Below are 10,738 nucleotides of genomic sequence, written 5' to 3' on the forward strand. Positions count from 1 at the left end.
TCTATGTAGGTGAAGTGCTTATTTTGTAGAATTGAGGGCATGGTTAAAATATGGACTTGTTGCTGCAATATAGAAATCTAAACCATACAGGTATGTGCAACATATAAGAGAAATAAAAATACGGAGGAAACCAAATGAGAAACTGAAATTCTGATATTAAACGAGGGAAGAAAACATGGTCCTATTTGCCTTCTGTCATGTTTAGAGGGTTAGATACAAACACTGGTGTTTGTATACAGTGCCTACATGTCAAAATTGTGTGTTTACAGTTAGAACTTAATAAGCTCATGAAGGTTTGAGGTCAAATAAAAGAGCAGCAAGGCACAACCTTCCCACGTCACACCAATCCAATCCATCATTCTTCACCTTCTGAGAAAATCCTCTTTTGAATTATGACCAAGATAAAGGCACCCTAGGTATGGCCTTGGAGTTTTACGTTATTTGCATGATGACCATAGCTAGGTATGGCAGGATGAGCCAACGCGACCAGGTCTTTGTGCCCGGTGTGGTTTCTTCGGGTTATAAATCGAAAAAAAAATAAGAAGGCATTACCTTTAGATAATTATCTTTAGATAATCTACCCCACATTTTTTAATGCTTCAAAGACAAGGAGAAGCTTAATGCACCCTATACTTGGGTTTCCAAATCCTAAATTCCCAACCGGAGATATGTGTATCCTAATCCTCATATTTGAAATCCAAGACTCAGATCTCAACATTCAAAACATACAGTACCAGTTCAAGCTCATAAAACAGTAGTTGTGAAACATCATCACATCCAACTATAGTGCAACCCAAGCATGGAGGAACTACTAACTATTATTGTTGCTCAACTTCTATACCTTCATGCAGTTGAACCTATATCAAGGTACAAATTTTCTCTCTTAATGAATCTATTTGGTAGTTGGATCTTGACAGTTTGATAGTTCTTCTCACAGGTAGAAGATGCCTTTTAACATTCTGTTCTATTAAATTTTGGCAATTCGTGCACATTGTAATATGTATCTCATAACAAATCTGGAACTTCCAAGGTTGAAAGACTGAGAAAGCATGAATATTGAAGCTTTTGTTAATTGTTCATTAGATGATACAGTGCTTTAGTGGTTAAATTAACTAATAATCTCAATAGAAGCTTAAAATTTTATGGTAAAAAGAAGAGGCCAATGAGATCAAAACTTCTTGTTCTTTCTAGGCTTTCCTTTGGTAATAGATGGCACGCTGAAGATCTCTATAGTATATTGATGTATTCTCCCCTAGCACCTCTTGTATTCTGAAGATTTCTATTGTGTAAAACATATAGTAAAGATTTTTAATTGCCTTTATTTTGATATCTGCTAAACTGCTATAAAGCTAGCTACAAATGTTGAGAGCATTACTTGAATGGAGGACCTAAGAATGTGCCTCAATTATGTAATCAGGGTATTGTCATGTATGTGAAGATTTCTATTGAACGCATAATTCAATAGCCCTCTTATTGTAATTAAATTGAGCCCAATAAGACTGTATGCTATCAGTCTGACTAACCACAAATATCTTAAATGGGGATTAGGTTGAATGGAGGGCCTTTAGCGAAAAGCCGTGCAAGGGATTTCAAACAATTCATTTTGCAATTGTTGGTTTCTCTTATTAATCCAATCCAAACCCATATGGTAAGCGGGGTCTTGTGACAAGCTGAAGGACCATGATCGAATCCTGCTGGCTATTGTTTTGATACGATCCGTCTAACCCCAGTTAAACTCTAAAAAAAGATATTTCAATTTTTCAGCCGTCTCTCCACCACAAGAAGGAAGCTACAGAAGGCCACCCACATCTCTGCGTAGAGAGAGAGAGAGAGATGGGCGGAGAAGAGGTGAGCAACAAGCAGGTAGTCCTCAGGCGGCATGTCACCGGCTTTCCAGAGGAGGAAGACATGGGCCTCACATGCACCACCATGAGGTTGAAGCTTCCGGAAGGTTCTAGAGACGTCCTGGTAAAGAACCTTTACCTGTCCTGCGACCCTTACATGCGTATACTCATGAGTGGAACAGAGATGCCTGGCTACTCCGCCCCTTACCCTATTGGCTCGGTATGTCCCACTTTCTCTTCTCCTCCGTTCAACTCCTGGTTTCCAACCCAAAAGGCTCCCCCCATTACATTTGCCGCTCTTTCTTGAGCGAGCGACACTGGTTTTCCATATTATATGAATGAATGTGCCTGCAACCATTTTATTTATGCTAGGCTAAATTTTGTTGACAAGATCATGTTAATAAGATTTTTCCACTTTTTTTTTTTTGTTCTTTGAGTGTTCTTCTGCTGAGCAAACTGGGGTTTGACAGATCCATCATTGCCTGACTGTTTGCATGCGCGAAAAAATAATCCCGTTAAGATGATGGTAGCTCATCTCTAACCTTTATAAATAGATATATAGAGTGATTGCCTCCTACGAATCAACACTCCTACCAACTGAAAATCGTGCGGCGCCGATTGGGCCCCAGCAAAAACCGTTTTTAGAGATGGTGGAGGTCAAGCAACTTTGTCTTTTGTGTTTTTTGGGCAATTTGATGCTCTATGTAGGTCTGTGCGAGTTGTTCGCACCAATTTGGGTTCACACGTACCACTTTTCCTAAACCATTCCAAACAGCTTCAAAGGGCAAAGTTTTGGGTGTTTGCTGAGCCTGCACTTACGGATTTTTTCTCTGTAGCTTACTTAGAAGAAAAACATTTATCAGATTTGGCAGTTTTCATGTTTAGATGTGTTTTTAAAGCGATAACAAATCAACAACTCATTTTTGCACCAAAACTCTTCAGATGCAATTGAAGGCAAAGAGGAAGATTTCACGGGACTCTACTTGGTAAACGGGTTGATTATTAGGGTCGTTCCGCCATTGTGGTAGGCCCTTGTAGAAATAAAAATCATCTTTTTTTTAATGGTTTGATTCAAAGCTTGGTTTTTAGTAAATATGCAATGATAAATATGTATATAGGTTTAGATTTAGCAAAATACATGTGCAACTGTGTTTTTCATAAGTGTTTAAGAAGTTTAGGACATAAAACTGATTAGTAGCTACTAAATTTCATACACACACTAACAATTCTACCTACAATTTAGTTGGAATTTCACAATCCAAGTTGTTTTGACTCAATCTAATCTCATAGATGTATTCAGCGCTGTAGATTCAGTGAGAATCAACTACTGGATCGTGCTTTTTCAATTGAAAAACATTTTTTTTTTGTGTCAAGAAAAATTGGTTTTTTTATAGCCATTGACTTTTGTATCACCAGAAAAAACTATATACAGGTCAGATTCTGGAGATTCGAAAGTCGATTCCCACTAAAAGCAAGATGTAGATCACACTGATAGGGTCAGTTCTGCAAAATAACCCCAAAAAAGGAAGTTTGCTAAGTCGTTTATACAAACAATTGTAGCAGTTAACCCTATATGGTTCCCTCTTCAGATTTGCAGAACAAATGGCTTGGAATAGGACGTTACTTCAGTATGCCCCTTGTCCCTCTAAAGAATGGGCTATTGTACCTCTTCTATTTGTTTATGTTCCAGTTATTAAAAAGTTCGGCGAGTCACACTTGCATCTAGAAGGAATCGATCTCTTCACCGCTGTCAATCGATTCTTGTTGAACCGGGCACCTTCGCAGGTTTAGCCTGCGCTTGACCCAGAGAAATGATTCGGAGAAGAGACTCCTTGGTAGTTGGCTACGGCATGTGGTTGCCGTAAAGAAAGTTGAAGAGTTGTGTCTCGAAACTCGCCACGTTGACAAACCAGTTCCTAAGTTTTTTGGCTGTCATGCCCATTTCAGCGGGCCTCTTTTTTTTTCAAGTCCAAAAGTTGGACATAAATGACCCTGGGTGCGTTGACCACACCCAGGGTCAGGTTGACTGCACCAGCTGCCGCACCCGCACGCACACCCACATTGCGTCGCGTCGACGCGGATGCGGCACCTGGTTGGCCGAATCCCTGTGACATAGCACATAACTATTGAGTATAAATCACCTTTTTTTCTTCATTTTTTTAGATTTTTTTTGCAGATCGAACCTTATGGATGTGATCTACAAGGTTTGTTTTTTAGAAATTGAGTTTTGAATCATGTGATTGTGACATGTAAGCAGATTTTTTAAGGACTTCAAAATCAACGGCCCACAATGCCCTAAAATTTTACAACTCAAAAAATCACATTTCTAGATTGAAGTATCACAGTCCAATGTTTGATACTTAGCAAATAAACCGTGCTGAACGCATCTATGTGGTCACATTGATCGATAAAGCTTCAATAGCACCAACTATTACAAATAGTAACACACACACACACACACACATACATATATATATAAGAGACAATGAGAGCGATCATCTTCTAACATGTTCCTTTGCCTGTTGTTAGGTCTTATGGGGCCATGGTGTGTTTAGAGTAGTGCACTCAGGAAACCCCGATTTCAAGGTAGGGGACTTGGTATGGGGAGTCACTGGATGGGAAGAATACAGCCTGATATCAAGGACTGATCATCTTATTAAAATCAAGGACACCAGTGCTCCACTGTCTCACTATACTGGCCTCCTAGGTATGATGAGTGTTTTTTCTTTGGTTTATTCTGCACATTTCTTGATAAAACCTAGAGTGGTTGGCATAGCCAACAGTTACTACTTTGGGATTTTATCAACTCAAGTGCTATGCAGCTTCTTTCAAGGAATTATTAGCATCCTTTTTCTTCCGAGTAATTAATTGTTTTGTAGTTGTTAGTGCTTTAATTGCAATGGATGTTTTATGGGGTTTAGCACATCACACACACCTGTAATTACGAGACCAATGCTGACTGTTAAACTGATATGGGGTTTGTAGGTATGGCTGGATTCACAGCTTACATTGGATTTCATGAGATCTGCTCCCCCAAGAAAGGAGAATCTGTATATGTATCAGCTGCAGCTGGGGCAGTTGGGCAGCTTGTTGGCCAGTTTGCCAAGTTGTTAGGTTGCTATGTCGTTGGGAGTGCAGGTAGCAAGGAAAAGGTATTCCATTTAATCTCATTTTGATATAATATGTTAATTTCACTTTACACCTCAAAGTGCTTGAGCATTCTACCTTTGCAATGCACTGAAATGTCAGGTTGACCTCTTGAAGAATAAGTTTGGCTTTGATGAGGCATTTAACTATAAAGAAGAACCTGACCTGAATGCTGCTTTGAAAAGGTGTGTGCATATTTATGTGTTTGAGACATAGGACTTTGGAAGCTGACAAGGTCGCTTGAAAGTAATGACGATCACATGCACTCACTCACACACGGATGCAGAGAGACACTTTTCTATAATTATGTCTTTATTTGCTTATCAATTGCAGGATTCAATGCTTAGTCCTCTTTTTCTGTTTTCTAGGATGAAGTTGGTATCCTTGAACGATAAATTTCTGAGTTGTTTGTGTTTGAGACATAGGACTTCCGAAGCTGACAAGGTCGCATGAAAGCAATGATGATCACATGCACACAAAACTCACACACACATGTAGAGAACTTTTCTGTAATTATGTCTTTATTCACTTATCAATTGTGGGATTCAATTGCACTTCTCTTGTACTTGTTGGTTGCTTAGTCTTCTTTTTCTGTTTTCTAGGATGAAATAGGTATCTTTGAACGTTAAATTCCTGAATTGTATGGTTGTTGTGTTCTGTCTTTAGTGTAAAAACTGATTAATTTGTATGCCTTCAGGTACTTCCCTGAAGGGATCGACATTTATTTTGAAAATGTGGGTGGGCCTATGCTGGATGCGGTACTGCTAAACATGAAACTCCATGGCCGAATCTCCGCATGTGGGATGATATCTCAGTACAATCTTGAGGAACCTCAAGGCATACGTAATCTGATGGTTGTTGTAACAAAGCGCATAAAGATTCAGGGTTTTATTCAGTCTGATTACTTGCACTTGTATCCTCGGTTCCTGGAGACGACCATTCGTTACATCAAAGAACAGAAGATAACATATGTTGAAGATGCGGTTGAAGGCTTGGAAAACGCCCCTGCTGCTCTAATTGGACTATTCAAAGGAAGAAATGTGGGCAAACAGCTAGTTGTCCTTTCTCACGACTGAATGTTTAGTCACAATCCCTGGGTGATCGTACCGCTTGAAAACTAGTATTTGATGTTTTGCAAGATGGGCATAGGAGTTAGTTATATCTAGTAGTAGATAAATAATGGCTGCCCTTGTGGTTGTTTAAATGGATACAGTACCTACTAGGATCATGAGTGAGGATGTTGAGCCTTCTTACTTCCGATCATCGTTGTTCTTTCATGAAGGGTTCATGTTTGTCAAAGACTTATCTATAATTCATGTTGGGCTTTTGTTTGCCTCGTATGCCTAATCTACATGTTGTCTTGCATCATCATCTTGCGTGCACATTCTTCCTTAAATTTTTTTTTGTCTATTTCTTTGTGTGTTCATGTCCCCTCAGGGTGCAAATATATTGGGGGGATGCAACTTTCTAGATGGTCCACTTTGTCCAACTGCCTACCAAACATGCAGTGGCCACTTTTACAGTCCATACCAAACCATTCTAAGGTTTGATTTTCTAACTGAACCATGTTTGAACTTTGAAGTTGGACCATTAAACAATCTGTGATCTTTGATGATATTTTGAACACTAAATTGGGATGATCCTCTCTCTCTCTCTCTCTCTCTCTCTCTCTCTTCTCTCTCTCTCTCTCTCTCTCTCTCTCTCTCTCTCTCTCTCTCTCTCTCATGAGGACAAAAGCTATAACAAGCTTCGTTTACTAGCCAGAGGGAAATACTCCTGCCTGTCTACAAAGGTGGAATCATGCCTCCAATTATATCAATTAAGTTCAATAGACGATGTATATCATGAATCACAAATATCGATGCTATTTTAGGAGTATGACGATTTTTTTGCCATATTTTAAAAAGCCCTTGTATTCCTAAAATATTTATGATGATTTTCAGAGTACCACTATTTTAAAAATATTATGAATTTTTATTAGCAAGCTGGGGTTTAGTTGTGTTTTACGTTTTATTATACTTTATATATTTCTTTTTTCTTCAAATTAGTATGTCAATATTTTCCCGCAAAATAAAATTTCTAATTACAACAACAAAAGAGACCATTCGGGGCTTTTTTATGTGCCGCTAATGATCACTGCCAGTACTTTTTAAGAGTCGAATGAGTACCGAGCAAGTCTGTGTCGCTAGTAATTAGTGATGCTTAGAAAGTGCTGCAGAAAACTATGGCCTTTACTGGCGCTTCTCAAGCACCGAAAAGGCTTGCCGTGGTGAGACCCAATTGGAGTTTTGGCAGCACTTTTAAAGACACTAAAGGTTGTAACGTTCCAAAGAAATTTAATGGCACTTGACGCTAGGATGGACCAGGCCGTTGACCAGGCCAGCCCGGCCCATTTACTATCGGTCCAGGTTTTGGTCTGGTTCTTAATGGGCTCGGGTTAGAAGAGAGGCCCATTGGCCCAATGGGCCAATGTGAAGTGGGCCGGGTCCGGGTGGGCCCAAATAAGATAATTCCTACACAAAACAATCCTACCCAACTGTGTGTGCAATTGATATGATTTGGTAAAATTAATTAGGTAATTAAAAGTAATTAACAAGTTCTCATGTACCCAAGTTACTATGTGATTTCTAGTTTCCATAAAAAATAACTTTACTTTATTTTTTGTTTTTTTATATAACTCAGGCCCATCCGGCCGGGTTTCCGCCTGAGTTTGTTTTTTTCATTTTTTCTAGTTTCCAAAACTTGCTAGTTTGAATTTTTCATTTTAATTTTTAAGCTTTCCACTTTCATTTGTCTTAATCTTTCAAGGGTAGCAAATTTTCTATGAACCATTCAACATTTGCGCTCAGTTTTATCTAAAGCGCAACTCAAAAGTTATGTCTGAGCAACCACCACCCAAACATTCGCTGGTTTGATTTTTTGTTTTTATCTATTCACTTTCATTTTAATCTTTGTAGGTTTGCAAATTTTCTATGTAACATACAACATTCGCGGTTTCATAGTGTTTTGCAGCGCGAGTTGTTTATCGTCCTCAACCCATAGTATGATTACCAGCATTCATTTTTCCTAAATTATACCATATTTCACACATTTTCTTCATGATTTTTTATTTAAACACAAACAACTTACAAAACATTTACAAACAGAAACAAACAAAGATGCCTACAATCCAAAAGCATTTACAAAAGGTTTCTTTTTCAAATAAGAGGGGCACTACAACAAATTATTAGATCAACATCAACATACATTTAGTGTCTGGCTCGTTGAAATTGTGGCTGGACAAGTATAGTGGCAGTCAGCATGTGGAAGCCGCAGCTGATTACATATTGCGACAAATAAAATTACTGCTGAATGTAGAATTCATTTAGCGCTGGACTTTTCTTTTTGGTGCTAATCCCCTTTTTTATCCTTTTTTTTTTCATTTTGCGCTTACCTTCTCTCTCTCTGTTCTTTCATCCCTACCTGTTGTATCATCTCTCTCTGCAATTCGATCCCTTGGTCATCCCTCTTTCTTCCTTTCATTTCTGGTCATCAGAAAGGACCGTTTGATAAGGGGACCCACATATTTTGGATCATTAGAAAAGGGGTTGCAGCTCAGATTGTCTCAGAGCCACCATTGTTGTCATTGGTGATCTCTCTCTCTCTCTCTCTCTCTCTCTCTCTCTCTCTCTCTACTGTACCAACAGAGAAGAAGAAACCCATCTCTTCTTTCCCTCTTAGGGTTCAGACTCAGGTCTTGGCTTGGTTAATTTTGCATGATAGGGTTCAGACTCACAGTTATTTAAAGAAGTTGAGCTTTCAGTTCCCAAGTTGGTGTGTGCTGTGTCAAGCTGCTGAAGAAACTACTTTTCATTTATTCTGGTTCTGCCCAATCTTCATGGCCCTATTTAATAGCACGTGGAGATCTCCGAACGTAATTGTTAAAGAGGAGTCTTTTGCGCTTGATCTGCTCCTAGGCCCTATTGAAATTAGACGTTGCAAGCGGTGGAGACTGATCTGGAAGACATGGTTGCTTACTACTTGGTGGTTTGTTTGGATGGCACGCAATGATGCTACTTTCCGTCAAATTCTGGTCATCCTTAACAATCTTGTCCATAAAATCTTGGTTGATGTATACGCGATTCTACGTATGCATCTTAGAGACCTCTCCTTCCGTCTGAACAACGTTCACTCATCGGTGGTTCCTTCTTTTCCAGAGGATCCTGGTTGAGCTTGGCTTTGTTGTTTGTTGCTAGCTGGTTGTAGTTTCTTTTTCTTTTCCTTTTGCTTTTGTTTTTCTATATTTTAGTTTTGTTTTCTATTTTGTTGGGTTCATGGGTTCAACATTTTGTTGATCTTCATGTGTGATAATGTTGATCCTCATTCGGCTCTCTCTCTCTCTACTGTACCAACAGAGAAGAAGAAACCCATCTCTTCTTTCCCTCTTACTGATTTCATTAATGACACCATAATAGAAAAATCCCTCACCTCCATGATTCATATTCATATGTAAGTTGGATTCAAGTATTTTATCCAAAGTAAGGATTCTTACATTATTATAAGAGAATCCAATGACTCATAGTAGTGGGCCAGGAATCATAGGACCCACTTAAGTAGTAGGTCGTGAGTTATGATCCATTTAGTTAGTGGTGGGTCCATAACTCATTGGATTCTCAACATGTTTGAGAATCCAAGAAAACTGATCAGGTTGGAACAAGCTACTCAGGAGAGGTTACTTATCCTAACTCTTGCTTGTGCAGGAAACATGGATATAAATCCATGAAATTGCCCCTGAAGCAGGCCAGTTAAATCCATTATTATTCTCTTCTCCTCTATCGACCTAATCCCTCACCCGCACTGCGCATTCCACCGGTCTCAAATTTCAACAGTGGTATCAGAGCTTCGATTTAAGGTGTGTGTAGATGCTCGTTGTTGATCGTCACTCAGAGTAACCGATCAGAGCAATCCTCTCAAGAAGGTGGAGTTGTTGGAGGCTGATGTTGCTGCTAACATCAAGGGCAGTAGAGAACTCCCTTCGTCATGTGGTCACCGATCTTCGACGATCCCTGTTGTCAACGACAAAGGAATCGAAAGAGAAACCCCCTCAGCATCATTGTCGACGTCAGGGGTGGAGGAGACCCTTACGACAGTGTTGTTGTCGCAGTGCCAAACAAAACTCATCGGTCATCGGCAGAGTCGCCAAAGCTCGACAAAAAAAGTCACAGGAAAGCCCCCTTTCGATTAGGGTGGTCGACGTTGCCGACCGGTCTTACATCTTGAACATATTTGGAGAAGGAGACCCCAAGTAAGGAGAGAAGATGAGTCGAGTTGCAGAGGATGAGAAGGAATAAGACGCCATGCTCTTCTCTTCCATTTCCTAAGGAGGAGGTGTTTAAGGAGTGAGAGAAAGTCTTGATTGGGATCTTGGAGGATTTCGGGGAAGCCGATCCATTTTTGTCATCGCCACTAGCATTCTCGTGGATTTTCATATGCTCAGGGGTCCTCATGAGCTTCGCCCTCCTTGACCTAGAAAACCTCGAGGGGGGGCTCCAGGCCGAGGATATCGTGGGGGACTCACTGCTCTGGTTGTTGCTCTGGGCCACCACCATGGGGCTCATCATCCAGTTGTTCTTCGCCCAGCTTGACACCGCCATCATGCGGCACCTAGTCAAGCTCTGTAGGGACAAATGCCCAGCGGCGGTGAGGGTCTCGTTGTAGCCCATGGCAGAGATCACGCTCATCAGAGTAAATATCCAGGAGGTCATCAG

The 10,738-nt window shown here is 40.0% G+C and overlaps 1 protein-coding gene across 1 annotated transcript; it reads left to right on the top strand.

The window, feature by feature from the left end:
* Window positions 1-1,764: 1,764 nt before the first annotated feature.
* On the top strand, window positions 1,765-6,359 carry LOC149840963 (2-alkenal reductase (NADP(+)-dependent)-like). Its single transcript, XM_090003498.1, has 5 exons — window positions 1,765-2,064; window positions 4,374-4,551; window positions 4,830-4,996; window positions 5,094-5,176; window positions 5,689-6,359. Exons 1-5 carry the CDS (start codon window positions 1,834-1,836, stop codon window positions 6,065-6,067), a joined length of 1,038 nt encoding a protein of 345 aa, XP_089859624.1. The 5' UTR covers window positions 1,765-1,833; the 3' UTR covers window positions 6,068-6,359.
* The last annotated feature ends 4,379 nt before the right edge of the window (window positions 6,360-10,738 follow it).

Source organism: Nuphar pumila, chromosome 4, assembly GCF_984573655.1.
Source record: "Nuphar pumila chromosome 4, dmNupPumi1.hap1.1, whole genome shotgun sequence".
NCBI classification, from domain to species: Eukaryota; Viridiplantae; Streptophyta; class Magnoliopsida; order Nymphaeales; family Nymphaeaceae; genus Nuphar; species Nuphar pumila.

What these genes read in the sequence shown, in the direction of transcription:
- LOC149840963 (XM_090003498.1), top strand. Translation starts at nt 1,834, where the DNA reads ATGGGCGGAGAAGAGGTGAGCAACAAGCAGGTAGTCCTCAGGCGGCAT. An exon ending in GTGCAGGTAGCAAGGAAAAG is followed by an intron (nt 4,997 to 5,093) that starts GTATTCCATTTA and finishes CTGAAATGTCAG; the next exon opens with GTTGACCTCTTGAAGAATAA. An exon ending in CTGAATGCTGCTTTGAAAAG is followed by an intron (nt 5,177 to 5,688) that starts GTGTGTGCATAT and finishes GTATGCCTTCAG; the next exon opens with GTACTTCCCTGAAGGGATCG.